The sequence below is a fragment of the Homalodisca vitripennis genome, chromosome 2 (assembly GCF_021130785.1).
Source record: "Homalodisca vitripennis isolate AUS2020 chromosome 2, UT_GWSS_2.1, whole genome shotgun sequence".
NCBI lineage: Eukaryota > Metazoa > Arthropoda > Insecta > Hemiptera > Cicadellidae > Homalodisca > Homalodisca vitripennis.
In genome coordinates, this window is record NC_060208.1 from 4,938,602 (window position 1) to 4,958,440 (window position 19,839).

The 19,839-nt window shown below is 36.5% G+C and overlaps 4 protein-coding genes across 5 annotated transcripts; all 4 read left to right on the forward strand.

Annotated features, from left to right (window-relative positions):
• Window positions 1-3,068: 3,068 nt before the first annotated feature.
• Window positions 3,069-6,374, forward strand: LOC124353443. Its single transcript, XM_046803282.1, has 4 exons — window positions 3,069-3,088; window positions 3,191-3,402; window positions 4,478-4,546; window positions 4,616-6,374. The coding sequence occupies exons 1-4, from the start codon at window positions 3,069-3,071 to the stop codon at window positions 5,890-5,892; spliced, it is 1,578 nt and encodes a 525-aa protein (XP_046659238.1). The 3' UTR covers window positions 5,893-6,374.
• A 172-nt stretch (window positions 6,375-6,546) lies between these two features.
• LOC124356118 lies at window positions 6,547-13,777 on the forward strand. 2 transcript variants are annotated; one of them, XR_006921808.1, is made up of 3 exons: window positions 6,547-8,831; window positions 11,874-12,290; window positions 12,568-13,777. XR_006921808.1 is itself a non-coding variant. In XM_046807271.1 (2 exons), exons 1-2 carry the CDS (start codon window positions 7,991-7,993, stop codon window positions 12,044-12,046), a joined length of 1,014 nt encoding a protein of 337 aa, XP_046663227.1. In that variant the 5' UTR covers window positions 6,547-7,990; the 3' UTR covers window positions 12,047-13,777. The 2 variants fall into 2 exon arrangements, 1 of the variants encoding a protein (XP_046663227.1); XM_046807271.1 differs by having other exon boundaries at window positions 11,874-13,777.
• A 217-nt stretch (window positions 13,778-13,994) lies between these two features.
• LOC124356122 (zinc finger protein 775-like) lies at window positions 13,995-16,398 on the forward strand. The gene is made up of 2 exons (XM_046807276.1): window positions 13,995-14,510; window positions 14,717-16,398. The coding sequence occupies exon 2, from the start codon at window positions 14,725-14,727 to the stop codon at window positions 14,950-14,952; it is 228 nt and encodes a 75-aa protein (XP_046663232.1). The 5' UTR covers window positions 13,995-14,510; window positions 14,717-14,724; the 3' UTR covers window positions 14,953-16,398.
• A 215-nt stretch (window positions 16,399-16,613) lies between these two features.
• On the forward strand, window positions 16,614-19,605 carry LOC124356121 (zinc finger X-chromosomal protein-like). The gene has a single exon (XM_046807275.1). The coding sequence runs from the start codon at window positions 18,930-18,932 to the stop codon at window positions 19,200-19,202; it is 273 nt and encodes a 90-aa protein (XP_046663231.1). The 5' UTR covers window positions 16,614-18,929; the 3' UTR covers window positions 19,203-19,605.
• The last annotated feature ends 234 nt before the right edge of the window (window positions 19,606-19,839 follow it).

Genomic DNA, 19,839 nt, shown 5'->3' on the forward strand with positions numbered 1-19,839 from the left:
AGAGAGTTGAGACGTGGTACATAGGTTTATCTTAGTCCCAGGAACAACTGTTTTGATTTTGGGATGAAACGGTCATAGAGAGTTGAGACGTGGTACATAGGTTTCTCTTAGTCCAAGGAACACCTGTATTGATTTTGGGATGAAAAGGTCATAGAGAGTTGAGACGTGGTACATAGGTTTATCTTAGTCCAAGGAACAACTGTATTGATTTTGGGATGAAAAGGTCATAGAGAGTTGAGACGTGGTACATAGGTTTCTCTTAGTCCAAGCAACAACTGTATTGATTTTGGGATGAACATGTCCTAGAGAGTTGAGACGTGGTACATAGGTTTCTCTTAGTCCAAGGAATACTGTATTGATTTTGGGATGAAAAGGTCATAGAGAGTTGAGACGTGGTACATAGGTTTCTCTCAGTCCAAGGAACAACTGTATTGATTTTGGGATGAGAAGGTCATAGAGAGTTGAGACGTGGTACATAGGTTTCTCTTAGTCCAAGGAATACGGTATTGATTTTGGGATGAAACGGTCATAGGGCTGAGCGATAACTCTTGCGTCATGTTCTGTCACGTCCGTCGACTCTCAGTTGTATGAGTTTATGTCATTATAAATAAAAAGAGTTTTAAGCTACCAATAAGGCGTAAATACTCATCAGATACTTATTTCAGTAGATCCTTGTGTCACGATCCTTGTGTCACGCTGTAGCCTTGCTGCTCACTCGCATTGGTAGCTCCTTATTTGTAGGCATCTGTCACACTTCCTTCGCTTATTTCATGCATGCCCATATTACTCTGATTACACATCCTTCGCCAACACATCCCTCTCTTCCACCCAATGTTGAATTGCCAGTAAGAAACGCAGTAAAATATTTAAGGTTAAGCGTGTTGGAAAAGCCTAACGACTGTTAATCATTGCTCCTCATACAATCCAGTAAAACTATAAATTATTTAACGTGTTCTTTAATTCACAAAGTGCTTTTTATTTATAATATGCTTCATTAAATTCTTATTACATGGTTTAACGCAGTTCTAACCGGGTTTGTGTGCATAAAATCTTAGATTAATTGCTTGGTGACGGATTTCAACAACTGAAAAGGCTCTAGGATATTAATGAACTGTTTTTATAATTAATTGCTGCTAAACAATTTGTAAAAGGTGTTTATACATATTTCATAATATATTAGTGCATTAAAATTAGTAAAATCAGTTTAACAAACATATAACGCAAGTTGTTAGTTAAATAAAACTGTTTGTGAAAAACAATTTAGTTTAACGTACAATGTTTGGTTTTATATATTCACAATTGTGTGCTTTTAATTAAAAACTAATGACTCAAAGACGCTGCACGTAATTTTGAATATTTATGTCAATAAAAACTGTTTTACTGCTAGAAAGCTAAATAAACATTAAAATGAAATATTTATTGCCAGTTAACAAACAAACTGTGGACATTGCCAAATCACCGTCTTAGTTTTCAACAAATATTTGAAGAAGCATATTTTATTGCCCCCAATGACAAGAAATATTACAAATGTTTGCTCTTGAGGATGAATTTAACACACTTCGACATTTATCATGTCTCGGCTTAGTACACAAATACTAGTAATGTGCGTCCACTGCAGTCATTGTGTTAAACAATATATATATATATATATATATATATATATATATATATATACGTTAAACTTTATAAATATATATATTTAATTTCAATAAACATTGAATCGCAAAAAGTACTTGCTCCGCCGGGAGTCGAACCCGGATCTCTCACTTGCCGGGTGAATGTGCTACCATTACACCAAAGAGCGCTTACTTTTTCCGATTCAATTATTTTGTATTTGGCCGTATCTGTCACATATGTGTTTAAATAAGCAAACTAACATATGATCGGAAGACCAAATACCTGTCAAACGACTTTTATTTACATTAAATTGTATAAATGGCAATTGCCTTATTTAATTTCAATAAACATTGAATCGCAAAAAGTACTTGCTCCGCCGGGAGTCGAACCCGGATCTCTCACTTGCCGGGTGAATGTGCTACCATTACACCAAAGAGCGCTTACTTTTTCCGATTCAATTATTTTGTATTTGGCCGTATCTGTCACATATGTGTTTAAATAAGCAAACTAACAAACAATTGTTTTAAATATATATATATATATATATTTAAAACAATTGTCATAAAAGATTTTTAAATTGTATACTTCAACTGTTTAATACCCGACCCACATAATTGTTTTATTTGTCTGGATTATTTTTGTCTCTTATATCAGTTTGTCAATATGTCAGCTTTCCAGTTCCAGCTTTCGTGCAATTCGTCATCACATTTTTTCACTTCCTGCCTTTTTTTAGTAAACGCTACACAGATCAACGGAAATATGAGCTAGTGAGATCCTGTATATTTTAATATTTTGTATTATCCAATTTGACCAAAAACTGACGTTATTGTGCTTTAAGTAGAATTCAGAAACGCTCTGTATACAGGCATTAGTACTTCGGCTAAAGTGGTTTCTAATAAAACGTTATGTCTCAGGTTTGTTGGGTCTCTTCTAAAATAGGATCGACACCCTTATAAAGGCGTTGTGTAAGTCCACATGACATATATATAAGCAGTTTCACTTATGTCAACGGAGTGATATACGTGCATATCTCGCCATTAACGACTGTGGTAATCCACCTCTGTTGGCCCTCTTCTAACAAGAAGAGAAGTTGTATACTGTAATGAAGCCTCTACACGGCTGTGCCCTGATGCTATGTTGTGTTGTGTTGTATACAGATGGAGGAAAGTTCGCCTGTCCCTCGTGCAGCAAGCAGTACTTACACAAGCGGAACCTGATCAAGCACCAGAGATACGAGTGTGGAGACCAGAAGCCCTTCAGCTGCTCCCTGTGCACTTACAGTGCCAAGCAGAAAGCCAGTCTCAAGCTTCACGTCTTCAACAAACACAAGATCCACCCTACGAATTAAATTTGCTACATATACATTGTTTATCGGTGGTGGACATTGAATTTTTCATAATCTTCTGTACTAACTTCAAAATATTCAAATGTCATTCGTCAATTTTTAAATTATGCAACTTTTAGTTCTAAGGTGCGTATGGCAAGTGTTTCTCAAATCGTTGCTAGACATTAGAAAGAAGCCTCAGAATATATAGCCTAGTTTGTTGAGGTTGGAACCCATCGTGCTCATCAGTATCAGTGCACCAGACTCGCGTGCAGAACCCAGTCTCATCTACAACATCGTGCTCATCAGTATCAGTGCACCAGACTCGCGTGCAGAACCCAGTCACATCTACAACAACGTGCTCATCAGTATCAGTGCACCAGACTCGAGTGCAGAACCCAGTCTCATCTACAACATCGTGCTCATCAGTATCAGTGCACCAGAGTCGTGTGCAGAGCCCAGTCCTCATATCATATACAACATCGTTTGCTATTTGTTTACTATGGTTTATTGTGTTATTCTTGTAATCTTATTCATCTAGTTGTTCGCCATAATTGTATTAGTTTTTTAAAGAATTGGCTTTTAAAGAAAGAATGTCGGTAACATGTGTTCGTTTTAATAATGTTTAAGAAATTGTTGTGGACGAGTTTTATCATTTTATGTTTATTTAAAGAAATACATTAAAAATGTACAATGATGTTCTCTTGTTTATTTCTGTAAATTAAAACTGGCTAGCGCAAATTTGATTTATAATAACACTTTTAACTATAAAGATAATTTTAAACATCTCTGTTAATTTTAGCACCTGTCGGAATTACTGTTGATACTGGACGTAATAGTTGATACAATCCATCGTAATATTTACAAAATGTATCATGCATATTTTATTACTTAAATGTAGGCTATATGTTGTGCAAACAAATCGAATACTTATATTATAGACTAGCTTACGTGACACTGTGTTACGCATTTCGTCAAAATTAAAAATAAAGTTTTGTGTAATTTAAGCCATTTATTTAAATAACATTAATAATTTTGAATGTTTAACATTATTCCAGTGATAAATAACAAGGTGTGACTAAACATTTATTCCTTTTATTGTTTATTATGCTAACCTTAGAACGTTACTTAATTTTAAGGTGACGAGTGTAAATTTGCTCGATTAGACCTTTCTGTTTCATTTGCCAAAAATTATCTGTGTGTCATACCAAGCTAGTAGCATTAACAGGCAGACTGTACCTCATATCAGTTACTTCCAGATAGACTGTGTATCACACTTGGTTATTTTTGTAGGCATTCAAACTGTACCTCACAACAGTTGCTGTCATATAGACTACGTATCATACTTGGTTATTTGTGTAGGAATTCAAACCGTACCTCACAACAGTTGCTGTCAAGTAGACTGTGTATCACACTTGGTTATTTGTGTAGGCATTCAAACTGTACCTCACAACAGTTGCTGTCATATAGACTACGTATCATACTTGGTTATTTGTGTAGGCATTCAAACTGTACCTCACAACAGTTGATGTCAAGGTGGACTGTGTATCACACTTGGTTATTTGTGTAATCAGACAAACTGTACATCACAACAGTTGCTGTCAGGTAGACTGTGTATCACACTTTGTTATTTGTGTAGGCATTCAAACTGTACCTCACAACAGTTGCTGTCAGGTGGACTGTGTATCACACTTGGTTATCTGTGTAATCAGACAAACTGTACCTCACAACAGTTGCTGTCATATAGACTACGTATCATACTTGGTTATTTGTGTAGGCATTCAAACTGTACCTCACAACAGTTGCTGTCAGGTGGACTGTGTATCACACTTGGTTATCTGTGTAATCAGACAAACTGTACATTACAAAAGTTGCTGTCATATAGACTATGTATCATACTTGGTTATTTGTGTAGGCATTCAAACTGTACCTCACAACAGTTGCTGTCAGGTGGACTGTGTATCACACTTGGTTATTTGTGTAGGCATTCAAACTGTACCTCACAACAGTTGCTGTCAGGTGGACTGTGTATCACACTTGGTTATTTGTGTAGGCATTCAAACTGTACCTCACAAAAGTTGCTGTCAGGTGGACTGTGTATCACACTTGGTTATCTGTGTAATCAGACAAACTGTACATCACAACAGTTGCTGTCATATAGACTGTGTATCACACTTGGTTATTTGTGTAATCAGACAAACTGTACCTCACAACAGTTGCTGTCAGGTGGACTGTGTATCACACTTGGTTATCTGTGTAATCAGACAAACTGTACATTACAAAAGTTGCTGTCATATAGACTATGTATCATACTTGGTTATTTGTGTAGGCATTCAAACTGTACCTCACAAAAGTGGCTGTCAGGTGGACTGTGTATCATACTTGGTTATTTGTGTAGGCATTCAAACTGTACCTCACAACAGTTGCTGTCAGGTGGACTGTGTATCACACTTGGTTATTTGTGTAGGCATTCAAACTGTACATCAGAACAGTTACTGTCATATAGACTATGTATCATACTTGGTTATTTGTGTAAGCATTCAAACTGTACCTCACAAAAGTTGCTGTCAGGTGGACTGTGTATCATACTTGGTTATTTGTGTAGGCATTCAAACTGTACCTCACAACAGTTGCTGTCAGGTGGACTGTGTATCACACTTGGTTATTTGTGTAATCATTCAAACTGTACCTCACAAAAGTTGCTGTCAGGTGGACTGTGTATCACACTTGGTTATCTGTGTAATCAGACAAACTGTACATCACAAAAGTTGCTGTCATATAGACTATGTATCATACTTGGTTATTTGTGTAATCAGACAAACTGTACCTCACAAAAGTTGCTGTCAGGTGGACTGTGTATCATACTTGGTTATTTGTGTAATCAGACAAACTGTACCATCACAACAGTTGCTGTCAGGTGGACTGTGTATCACACTTGGTTATTTGTGTAATTCAGACAAACTGTACATCACAACAGTTACTGTCATATAGACTATGTATCATACTTGGTTATTTGTGTAAGCATTCAAACTGTACCTCACAAAAGTTGCTGTCAGGTGGACTGTGTATCATACTTGGTTATTTGTGTAGGCATTCAAACTGTACCTCACAACAGTTGCTGTCAGGTGGACTGTGTATCACACTTGGTTATTTGTGTAGGCATTCAAACTATACATCACAACAGTTGCTGCCATATAGACTATGTATCACACTTGGTTATTTGCTGTAATCAGACAAACTGTACATCACAACAGTTGCTGTCATATAGACTATGTATCACACTTGGTTATTTGCTGTAATCAGACAAACTGTACCTCACAACAGTTGCTGTCAGGTGGACTGTGTATCACACTTGGTTATTTGTGTAGGCATTCAAACTGTACCTCACAACAGTTGCTGTCATATAGACTACGTATCATACTTGGTTATTTGTGTAAGCATTCAAAACTGTACCTCACAACAGTTGCTGTCAAGTGGACTGTGTATCATACTTGGTTATTTGTGTAAGCATTCAAACTGTACCTCACAACAGTTGCTGTCAGGTGGACTGTGTATCATACTTGGTTATTTGTGTAAGCATTCAAACTGTACCTCACAACAGTTGCTGTCAAGTGGACTGTGTATCATACTTGGTTATTTGTGTAAGCATTCAAACTGTACCTCACAACAGTTGCTGTCAGGTGGACTGTGTATCATACTTGGTTATTTGTGTAAGCATTCAAACTGTACCTCACAACAGTTGCTGTCATATAGACTACGTATCATACTTGGTTATTTGTGTAAGCATTCAAACTGTACCTCACAACAGTTGCTGTCAAGTGGACTGTGTATCATACTTGGTTATTTGTGTAAGCATTCAAACTGTACCTCACAACAGTTGCTGTCAGGTGGACTGTGTATCATACTTGGTTATTTGTGTAAGCATTCAAACTGTACCCCACAACAGTTGATGTCAGGTGGACTGTGTATCATACTTGGTTATTTGTGTAAGCATTCAAACTGTACCCCACAACAGTTGCTGTCAAGTAGACTGTGTATCACACTTGGTTATTTGTGTAGGCATTCAAACTGTACCCCACAACAGTTGATGTCAGGTGGACTGTGTATCATACTTGGTTATTTGTGTAAGCATTCAAACTGTACCTCACAACAGTTGCTGTCAAGTAGACTGTGTATCACACTTGGTTATTTGTGTAGGCATTCAAACTGTACCCCACAACAGTTGATGTCAGGTGGACTGTGTATCATACTTGGTTATTTGTGTAATCAGACAAACTGTACCTCACAACAGTTGCTGTCAGGTGGACTGTGTATCACACTTGGTTATTTGTGTAGGCATTCAAACTGTACCTCACAACAGTTGCTGTCAAGTAGACTGTGTATCACACTTGGTTATTTGTGTAGGCATTCAATCTGTACCCCACAACAGTTGATGTCAGGTGGACTGTGTATCATACTTGGTTATTTGTGTAAGCATTCAAACTATACCCCACAACAGTTGCTGTCAGGTGGACTGTGTATCACACTTGGTTATTTTTGTAGGCATTCAAACTATACCCCACAACAGTTGATGTCAGGTGGACTGTGAATCATACTTGGTTATTTGTGTAAGCATTCAAACTGTACCTCACAACAGTTGCTGTTAGGTGGACTGTGTATCACACTTGGTTATTTGCTGTAATCAGACAAACTGTACATCACAACAGTTGCTGTCAGGTAGACTGTGTATCACACTTTGTTATTTTGTGTAGGCATTCAAACTGTACCTCACAACAGTTGCTGTCATATAGACTACGTATCATACTTGGTTATTTGTGTAGGCATTCAAACTGTACCTCACAACAGTTGCTGTCATATAGACTACGTATCATACTTGGTTATTTGTGTAGGCATTCAAACTGTACCTCACAAAAGTTGCTGTCAGGTGGACTGTGTATCACACTTGGTTATCTGTGTAATCAGACAAACTGTACATTACAAAAGTTGCTGTCATATAGACTATGTATCATACTTGGTTATTTGTGTAGGCATTCAAACTGTACATCACAAATGTTGCTGTCAGGTAGACTGTGTATCACACTTGGTTATCTGTGTAATCAGACAAACTGTACATTACAAAAGTTGCTGTCATATAGACTATGTATCATACTTGGTTATTTGTGTAGGCATTCAAACTGTACCTCACAAAAGTTGCTGTCAGGTGGACTGTGTATCATACTTGGTTATTTGTGTAGGCATTCAAACTGTACCTCACAACAGTTGCTGTCAGGTGGACTGTGTATCACACTTGGTTATTTGTGTAGGCATTCAAACTGTACCTCACAACAGTTGCTGTCAGGTGGACTGTGTATCACATTTGGTTATCTGTGTAATCAGACAAACTGTACATTACAAAAGTTGCTGTCATATAGACTATGTATCATACTTGGTTATTTGTGTAGGCATTCAAACTGTACCTCACAAAAGTTGCTGTCAGGTGGACTGTGTATCACACTTGGTTATCTGTGTAATCAGACAAACTGTACATTACAAAAGTTGCTGTCATATAGACTATGTATCATACTAGGTTATTTGTGTAGGCATTCAAACTGTACCTCACCAAAGTTGCTGTCAGGTGGACTGTGTATCATACTTGGTTATTTGTGTAGGCATTCAAACTGTACCTCACAACAGTTGCTGTCAGGTGCACTGTGTATCACACTTGGTTATTTGTGTAGGCATTCAAACTGTACATCACAACAGTTACTGTCATATAGACTATGTATCATACTTGGTTATTTGTGTAAGCATTCAAACTGTACCTCACAAAAGTTGCTGTCAGGTGGACTGTGTATCATACTTGGTTATTTGTGTAGGCATTCAAACTGTACCTCACAACAGTTGCTGTCAGGTGGACTGTGTATCACACTATTTGTGTAGGCATTCAAACTATACATCACAACAGTTGCTGTCATATAGACTATGTATCACACTTGGTTATTTGCTGTAATCAGACAAACTGTACATCACAACAGTTGCTGTCATATAGACTATGTATCACACTTGGTTATTTGCTGTAATCAGACAAACTGTACCTCACAACAGTTGCTGTCAGGTGGACTGTGTATCACACTTGGTTATTTGTGTAGGCATTCAAACTGTACCTCACAAAAGTTGCTGTCAGGTGGACTGTGTATCACACTTGGTTATTTGTGTAGGCATTTAAACTGTACCTCACAAAAGTTGCTGTCAGGTGGACTGTGTATCACACTTGGTCATTTGTGTAGGCATTCAAACTGTACCTCACAACAGTTGATGTCAGGTGGACTGTGTATCACACTTGGTTATTTGTGTAGGCATTCAAACTGTACCTCACAACAGTTGCTGTCAGGTGGACTGTGTATCACACTTGGTTATTTGTGTAGGCATTCAAACTGTACATCACAACAGTTACTGTCATATAGACTATGTATCACACTTGGTTATTTGTGTAGGCATTCAAACTGTACCTCACAACAGTTGCTGTCAGGTGGACTGTGTATCACACTTGGTTATTTGTGTAAGCATTCAAACTGTACATCACAACAGTTGCTGTCAGGTGGACTGTGTATCACACTTGGTTATTTGTGTAGGCATTCAAACTGTACATCACAACAGTTACTGTCATATAGACTACGTATCATACTTGGTTATTTGTGTAAGCATTCAAACTGTACCTCACAAAAGTTGCTGTCAGGTGGACTGTGTATCATACTTGGTTATTTGTGTAGGCATTCAAACTGTACATCACAACAGTTACTGTCATATAGACTACGTATCATACTTGGTTATTTGTGTAAGCATTCAAACTGTACCTCACAACAGTTACTGTCATATAGACTACGTATCATACTTGGTTATTTGTGTAAGCATTCAAACTGTACCTCACAAAAGTTGCTGTCAGGTGGACTGTGTATCACACTTGGTTATCTGTGTAATCAGACAAACTGTACATCACAACAGTTGCTGTCATATAGACTATGTATCACACTTGGTTATTTGCTGTAATCAGACAAACTGTACCTCACAACAGTTGCTGTCAGGTGGACTGTGTATCACACTTGGTTATTTGTGTAATCAGACAAACTGTACATCACAACAGTTGCTGTCATATAGACTATGTATCACACTTGGTTATTTGCTGTAATCAGACAAACTGTACCTCACAAAAGTTGCTGTCAGGTGGACTGTGTATCACACTTGGTCATTTGTGTAGGCATTCAAACTGTACCTCACAACAGTTGATGTCAGGTGGACTGTGTATCACACTTGGTTATTTGTGTAAGGCATTCAAACTGTACCTCACAACAGTTGCTGTCAGGTGGACTGTGTATCACACTTGGTTATTTGTGTAGGCATTCAAACTGTACATCACAACAGTTACTGTCATATAGACTATGTATCACACTTGGTTATTTGTGTAGGCATTCAAACTGTACCTCACAACAGTTGCTGTCAGGTGGACTGTGTATCACACTTGGTTATTTGTGTAAGCATTCAAACTGTACATCACAACAGTTGCTGTCAGGTGGACTGTGTATCACACTTGGTTATTTGTGTAGGCATTCAAACTGTACCTCACAACAGTTGCTGTCAGGTGGACTGTGTATCATACTTGGTTATTTGTGTAGGCATTCAAACTGTACCTCACAACAGTTGCTGTCAGGTGGACTGTGTATCATACTTGGTTATTTGTGTAGGCATTCAAACTGTACATCACAACAGTTACTGTCATATAGACTATGTATCACACTTGGTTATTTGTGTAGGCATTCAAACTGTACCTCACAACAGTTGCTGTCAGGTGGACTGTGTATCACACTTGGTTATTTGTGTAAGCATTCAAACTGTACATCACAACAGTTGCTGTCAGGTGGACTGTGTATCACACTTGGTTATTTGTGTAGGCATTCAAACTGTACCTCACAACAGTTGCTGTCAGGTGGACTGTGTATCACACTTGGTTATTTGTGTAGGCATTCAAACTGTACCTCACAACAGTTGCTGTCAGGTGGACTGTGTATCATACTTGGTTATTTGTGTAGGCATTCAAACTGTACATCACAACAGTTACTGTCATATAGACTACGTATCATACTTGGTTATTTGTGTAAGCATTCAAACTGTACCTCACAAAAGTTGCTGTCAGGTGGACTGTGTATCATACTTGGTTATTTGTGTAGGCATTCAAAACTGTACATCACAACAGTTACTGTCATATAGACTACGTATCATACTTGGTTATTTGTGTAAGCATTCAAACTGTACCTCACAACAGTTACTGTCATATAGACTACGTATCATACTTGGTTATTTGTGTAAGCATTCAAACTGTACCTCACAAAAGTTGCTGTCAGGTGGACTGTGTATCACACTTGGTTATCTGTGTAATCAGACAAACTGTACATCACAACAGTTGCTGTCATATAGACTATGTATCACACTTGGTTATTTGCTGTAATCAGACAAACTGTACCTCACAACAGTTGCTGTCAGGTGGACTGTGTATCACACTTGGTTATTTGTGTAATCAGACAAACTGTACATCACAACAGTTACTGTCATATAGACTATGTGTCACACTTGGTTATTTGTGTAAGCATTCAAACTGTACCTCACAACAGTTGCTGTCATAGTGGACTGTGTATCATACTTGGTTATTTGCTGTAATCAGACAAACTGTACATCACAACAGTTGCTGTCATATAGACTATGTATCATACTTGGTTATTTGCTGTAATCAGACAAACTGTACCTCACAACAGTTGCTGTCAGGTGGACTGTGTATCACACTTGGTTATTTGTGTAGGCAGACAAACTGTACATCACAACAGTTACTGTCATATAGACTATGTGTCACACTTGGTTATTTGCTGTAATCAGACAAACTGTACCTCACAAAAGTTGCTGTCAGGTAGACTGTGTATCACACTTGGTTATTTGTGTAGGCATTCAAACTGTACCTCACAAAAGTTGCTGTCAGGTGGACTGTGTATCACACTTGGTTATTTGTGTAGGCATTCAAACTGTACATCACAAAAGTTGCTGTCAGGTGGACTGTGTATCACACTTGGTTATTTGCTGTAATCAGACAGACTGTACCTCACAAAAGTTGCTGTCAGGTAGACTGTGTATCACACTTGGTTATTTGTGTAGGCATTCAAACTGTACCTCACAACAGTTACTGTCATATAGACTATGTGTCACACTTGGTTATTTGCTGTAATCAGACAAACTGTACATCACAACAGTTGCTGTCATATAGACTATGTATCATACTTGGTTATTTGCTGTAATCAGACAAACTGTACCTCACAAAAGTTGCTGTCAGGTAGACTGTGTATCACACTTGGTTATTTGTGTAGGCATTCAAACTGTACCTCACAAAAGTTGCTGTCAGGTGGACTGTGTATCACACTTGGTTATCTGTGTAGGCATTCAAACTGTACATCACAAAAGTTGCTGTCAGGTGGACTGTGTATCACACTTGGTTATTTGCTGTAATCAGACAAACTGTACATCACAACAGTTGCTGTCATATAGACTATGTATCATACTTGGTTATCTGTGTAATCAGACAAACTGTACCTCACAAAAGTTGCTGTCAGGTGGACTGTGTATCACACTTGGTTATCTGTGTAATCAGACAAACTGTACCTCACAAAAGTTGCTGTCAGGTGGACTGTGTATCACACTTGGTTATTTGCTGTAATCAGACAGACTGTACATCGCAACAGACAAAACCTTTATCTGACAAACAATATTTGGGGATTCCGTAAACAAGTTAATCTGTGGTGCTAACAAAACAGAATGGGTATTGTGATTATGTTGACTGATTATTTGTAGGTGATCACCCCTCACTAAATCCATGACACTTTAAGAATCCCATTCAAATACGAGAGCATCTTTTAAAACGCTGCAATCTGCCCACAGACATCGCCTTGATCCACGACGAGTCCGGAGTGAAATATCAGTGCTTGAAGTGTGACAAGATCTACGTACATAGGCGCAGTCTCCGCAAACACCAGCGGTATCAGTGCGGGGACAAGCGTCCCTTTAGCTGTCATCTCTGTCCGTACAGTGCCAAACAGAAGATACACCTCAGGTCTCATCTCGCCAGCCACCACAAGGAGTACTCTTGTCCTCCCTGAACTATGTGTATTCAGATATATGGCGTATTTTCTTTGTTGGTTGTCTTAGAAATGTTGGCCTAATATTATGAGTGTTTCAATGTTCAAAAGTTCTTGTGAATATTATTGTACAAAGTTGATATTCAACAAATTTGTTTATTTAACTTTGGGAAGCAACAATATCGGTATATTCATCTCGATTCAGGTTTGTGTTTTTGGTTTGTGCTTCCCATGTTTAAGTATACTGACTAGAAATCTGCTACGTTTGTGACAAGTCTATGGCCGACTGTATTTTGTTTTTATTTGTTTATATTGCTAGAAAAGTCTCCAGAATTGTTGAATTTGCCTTCTGGTTCAGTTGATAAATATCAAATACATTTTGTGACACCAGTTAGTCATTACATTTTTGGAACCCTAAAAAGTGGGATTGTGTTGTGGGAAATTTGATATTCTGAAACAACGCATCATTGTAGACCACGTATTGCCTGTAAGATATGTTGGATATGCTGACACAACGGACATTTTATATTTTATTAAATAAGATTGTTTTTCTTTAGTTCCAATATGGCTAATGTTTTAAAGTGTTTTACTACATTTTCTCTTAGTCAAGTAAATATAAGGTATTATTCAGTTATTTTACAAAATGAAACGTATTTTAATGTGAATAATAAAATCTTTATAACACCTATTTTGTGTGCATTATGTAACTATACCTTACAATAGAATTATTTGTTGTTTAGTTAAGTAATGTTTTGTAAAATATGCACATGTCTTTACCTACATGTATATATATATATATATATATATATATATATATATACATAAACTAAAAAATATTAAATTATATAACTATATATATATATATATATATATATATATATATATATATATATATATATAAAACAGTTTAAACAATTATTAGCAATTTGACATGTGATACAAAAACGTAGTGTTTCAAATCCAGTGTAAAAATGCCCGAAAGACTACATTGGCTGTACAACAAATAACCTAAGAATGATGAATGATGAAACAAAACCATTAGTCATTCATAGTAAAAAACACAAATAATCTTTTAAACATTTATGTAAAGTAAAACCATTTAATAATAATATCAATAAATCAAAATTTAGAACAAGCATTGCAAATTGTCACAAAATCTAAATTTCCTTATGGATTGAATCTTCGGTAGTAAATTTAAATCATCTGAACACTCATCACATCTTTACAACAACAGTTTGAACATATGTTTTCAAAAATATTATGCTTATTCATTAATTTATCTGTTTGCATTTACGTTCTAGGTTATGTTATGTGTTTCATTTGTTAATTGTACCTGAAGAAACGTAATCAAAATACATAGTACATCAATACTAATATATTGGGCTAATATAATACTAATATATGTGTATATGGAACAGAAGGTATAATGATGTAGTTTCAGTAGGTTACAACAATCCACAGGCATAGAAATGTATTGCTCATGGAGTGTGCACTGCATCTGTGCTGACCCGGGACGATGAGTGTAACTTCTAGACGAATGAGAGGAGATATTGTTTATAATGTTACTAAATACAGTACGCACATACCGTAGTAAACATGAATGTAACGTTGTTTTGTTACCGTGTAGGTTTTACAATGGCGGGCGAGAAGTACCAGTGCCTGGACTGTGGCAAGACTTACCGGCAGAAGAAGAATCTCGTGAAGCACCAGAGGTACGAGTGCGGGGATCGTCGGCCGTTCTGCTGTACGCTCTGCCCCTACAGCAGCAAGCAGAAGGCACACCTCAAGCTGCATCTGGCCACGAAGCATAGAGAGCATTTGGTCGTCATAGGGAACAATTCACCACATTCTGTACACAATTAACTAACTAGGAAGTGTTACGTTCGGATCTAATTCGTGAATCATATGAACTCGTGTAAGCAAAACTATGATATTCAAATAGAATTTTTCAGATTGTTATGTTAATTTTGATTTTAGAAACGAAATTGTGAGTTTCGCAATTGGAAACTTGGTATTTTTATCAAATTGATCAACATCATATTTGGAACTTTTATACTCGAATCACGAAAGCAGAAATTTGATATTTGAAATTCGTTTCAAATTGATATTCTTATCGGAATTTATTAATTTCATATTCATAGTTCGGATATTTGAATTGAAGTATTGCGTTAAAAACATATGTTTCGACTCAGGAGACAGTCGAGTTAACGATTTACTTTTACTTTCGTCTGTTACAATCGGGACTTTGGTATTCACAATTTTCGTTAGTTTCAAAGTATGTTTATACAAGGTGTTGGTTTCTATAGCTGTTATTTTTAGAACTTATGCTTTTATAATAATTTGTCAGTAATGTATTTTGCGATATAAAATCTTTCACAATTGTGATGTTTAGTTGCAAACTGTTTATTTTATATGAGTACTGCAAGCAATTTATTGGCACTGTAAAAATACAAGTTTAAAATTGTGTTAGTCAAGTTCTGTTTTTAGTATTTTTTTAAAATTATATATATAATTTAATAATTATATATTGTTGTTTTATGAAAGTTCACTACATTCCCATAATGTAACATTATAAGGATCTGTAATATTGTAATAAAATTGTATTTTGTGAAATAAATCAAATTTATTGTGACTAGTAATTGATACTGAATCCCAGCCAATTGTCCTATGACCATTATCCTGATTTGTAACATTTTTGCAGCATTAGGTTTCAGAAGAGGAGCGTTACTTTACTATTAAAATATTTATTGTGCTATATTTCTGTGTTTTGTGTATTTTAAATATTATTTTATATTTAAATTAATTTATCATTCTCTATCCCATGCAATTCTGTTTTCTGTGGTGGTCGCCTTGTCGTGAAACATAGTATTTTGGATTCTATCAACTGCACAAAACTCAGTTCTGAACTCCACAAGGTAGACACGATTGGTTCACAATTAGTGTCACTAAATAACACCGAAAATGTAATTATAAATCTATATGTTAATCCATAAGTAACGGTGTTTGTAAATGAACTCTAAATTAATGTTTCACTTCTTGCAGGACTATATCTCTTCCAGGAGAAAGAAGGCGGCAAGCACAAGTGTATTCTGTGCGGCAAGTGTTACCAGCACAAGTTTCATCTCACCCGACACTTGAGATATGAATGCGGTGACCGCCGGACTTTTCCCTGTAGCCTCTGTTCTTACAGGGCTAAGCAGAAGATTCATCTTAAAAGTCACGTGTTAAACAGGCACAAGACTCTCGTGGATCTCGCCCAGTTGTAGACCCCAGGAGGGTCGCACGTTTAAATAAATCGTATCTCATTTCTTTATACTGTTCATTTCAACGACCCGACTTTATGTTCTGAATCAAAGAATGATTATAGTAATCTCTCTTGCCGTTGTGAATACCTATATTATTGGCTTGTCTCGTAAAAAAAACAAGAATTGGCACGAACTTTAGCTTTTAGTTAGGGTAAAATTAAAAGCAAATAAAGTGTTGTAATAAAAAATACTGAATGACTTCTTACTCGAGAGAGAGAGAGAAAGATTCGTATCCGTTACATTTCGATACAGGAAGATCCGTGAAAGTGTTCAGAAGACGACAATTATTGATGATTGGAGAAAAGCCTTTATAAGTGTGAGATCCCAGTTAACGACACGAAAACGGACGTTAAATAACATTAACGGTTACTGCTTGTCACACTAAGCAATGATAACAGTTGCTGTGAGTGTAGGGGCAACTTGATCTTAATATAACAGTTGCAACTATACGTAATCTTGGCGAATAACAAGGACCATAATACATTTTTTAAAGCAGTATCTTAACTCTTTAGAAGTTATTGTCATTTAAAGATATGCCGAACCTTGGAAGCACTGTTGAATCTCTACCTTTAAATGCCAATTACAATGAGAAATCTGAAGGATGCATCTGAACGTGACGAGAGCAACTGCATACTTACTATAAACCAGTTCTTGTTGCTCTCGCATACTTACTATAAACCGGTTCTTGTTACTCTCCCATACTTACTATAACCGGTTATTGTTGCTCTAACATACTTTCTATAAACCGGTTCTTGTTGCTCTCCCATACTTAGCCTACTATAAACCGGTTCTTGTTGCTCTCCCATACTTTCTATAAACCGGTTCTTGTTGCTCTCCCATACTTTCTATAAACCGGTTCTTGTTCCTCTCCCATACTTTCTAAAACCGGTTCTTGTTGCTCTCCCATACTTACTATAAACCGGTTCTTGTTGCTCTCCCATACTTACTATAAACCGGTTCTTGTTGCTCTCCCATACTTTCTATAAACCGGTTCTTGTTGCTCTCCCATACTTTCTATAAACCGGTTCTTGTTGCTCTAACATACTTTCTATAAACCGATTCTTGTTGCTCTAACATACTTACTATAAACCGGTTCTTGTTGCTCTAACATACTTACTATAAACCGGTTCTTGTTGCTCTCCCATATTTACTATAAACGGGTTCTTGCTGCTCTCCCATACTTTCTATAAACCGGTTCTTGTTGCTCTCCCATACTTTCTATAAACCGGTTCTTGTTGCTCTCCCATACTTTCTATAAACCGGTTCTTGTTGCTCTCCCATACTTTCTATAAACCAGTTCCTGTTGCTCTCGCTGGTTCCCTCAGTCAGTGACGCTCGCCGGGCGGTCGCTTACAGTGTTCTTTAAAGGGGCGCAAAAAAGTAATACGAATGAATGTCTGTAAAAAATCTAATAACGATTAATTCACTAATTGTTATTTGTAATAATTATACAAAATTGGGGACCTTGCGGTTTATCGCGAATTTTATGGTAAAGCGCCTCCGAGCCAAGTGCTATTGAAAACAAAAGTACTAACTTCTGCTGCCAATATATCCTTATATATTGAGATATAGAATAAGTTTGTAAATTTTTTCTGTGATAAGTGCTTTCCTCGCAGAATTCGTATTAAACAGCATGACATCAAGTTTTTACAATTATTACAAATAATAATTAGTGTCGGTATTTGGTTTATTACCTCCATAAGTCGGCAGCTGATTCAAAAGATTTACCTTTTGTCGAGAATGTACGTAGGAACATGTATAATATTCTACCATCTCTCAGAGAACGCTTGCGGTCCATAGATCACCAGAAACTCTCCGCATAAACCCAGGATTATTATTGTATGGAATAAGCAATATTTGTTCTTTTGTTAGTTTTAAAACTCATGAGTTTTGTTGAGTATTAATTAACACAGTCAAACTTCGGACATAAAATTATAAGACTTCTGTTTTACTAATAACGGCTAATTAAAAATTTTTTTGTAAAATTTCATAATAACCCATGTAACACAGAAGGATTTCCAGAGATTAAAAATAAATCCCCAAGCAGTAAAAATATGTACTACCTCTTTTGTTAGAATAGAAAAATAATATACATTGCATATTTCTTGTTTTAGTTAACATATCGTAAGAAAGTGCATTTAAAAAGAGTTGGGCATGATTATTAAAGTCATATTCTTCGACCACTAAAAGAAGTACTTTACGTTATGGCCAAGGTTACTCTTAGAGTTACTTATTTTCGTTCTGAAACACTGCGGTGACCACAATAATCATACTAGGCTTGAATTGCATACTTGAGTGAATTTGGTCCTCAATGCGGTAATAGTTAATTCAATGAAAATTCTGTTGTAGTCATTACAGAGATCTATCTGTTCAGTGTAGTAACGGCGCGGTGTGAGAAAACTTTTGATAAATATTGTATCCCTTCCATAGATCCTTCATAGATTGTACTGTTATTATTTCGTAAATTAGTTTACCCCAAAATCTATCCAGCAACAACGACAAGTTCTAACAGCTTATTTTGTCATTGCAGGTATAATGATCGTACACAGCTCCGAAGGTGACAAGTTCCAGTGCTTGTCATGTGACAAGTCGTACCATCACAAGGGCAACCTTATCAAACACCAGAAGTACGAATGTGGAGATCTCCGCCCCTTCTCGTGCAGCTTCTGCCCTTACCGCTCCAAACAGAAGGGTAACCTCAAGACCCACGTTGCCAAAAAGCACCCCGGACACTCGCTGGAGGACGAGAGCAGTGTGTTCATCATCGTTCCCACCCCTGACGTTGAGTACACACCGACCGACATTTAATACTTGTTTGTTCTCAAAGGCGGCTTTCGTAATTTTGTTACTATTAAGTTCATTTGTCTCCTACTTATTACTTTGTGTGGTTCAAAATCATATTTCGTTATACAATTTATTGTTTCCGTCATAAATTTCATTTTGTAATCGACTTGTTTGTTTTTTGGAGTTTGTATTAACCATAATAATGTATTGTTATTGTTATTCATTTTCAGTGAATCAATTTGAATTTGACTGTGAGTATTTAGATACAAATCCTCTTGCAAATGTAATGTACAATTTACATTAATTTAATTTTGTTTATTTAGTTCATAAGTTGAGTTAGTAACTGGGTAGACATTCGTGTACATAGTAAGTTTTATACTGTTCTGTAGATTAGTTACAAAAATCTATTAAAGATGTTTAACAGTTATGGGGATGATTTTTTTATATTGTGTGTGTTACCTCTATGTAACTTTTACTTGCTTAAAGTGAGCATACTTTTTTATATTGAAACGCGCACTTTGTAGTTTTCGTAACATGATATAACACTACTTTCTATTTTTATAATATATATATTTAAGCCGTCAGTCTCCAGGTTGTGTCAGAGAGGGCTTCTTAGCCCTAACTTTGCCGGGTGCAATAAGACATACTCTACCTTTAACTT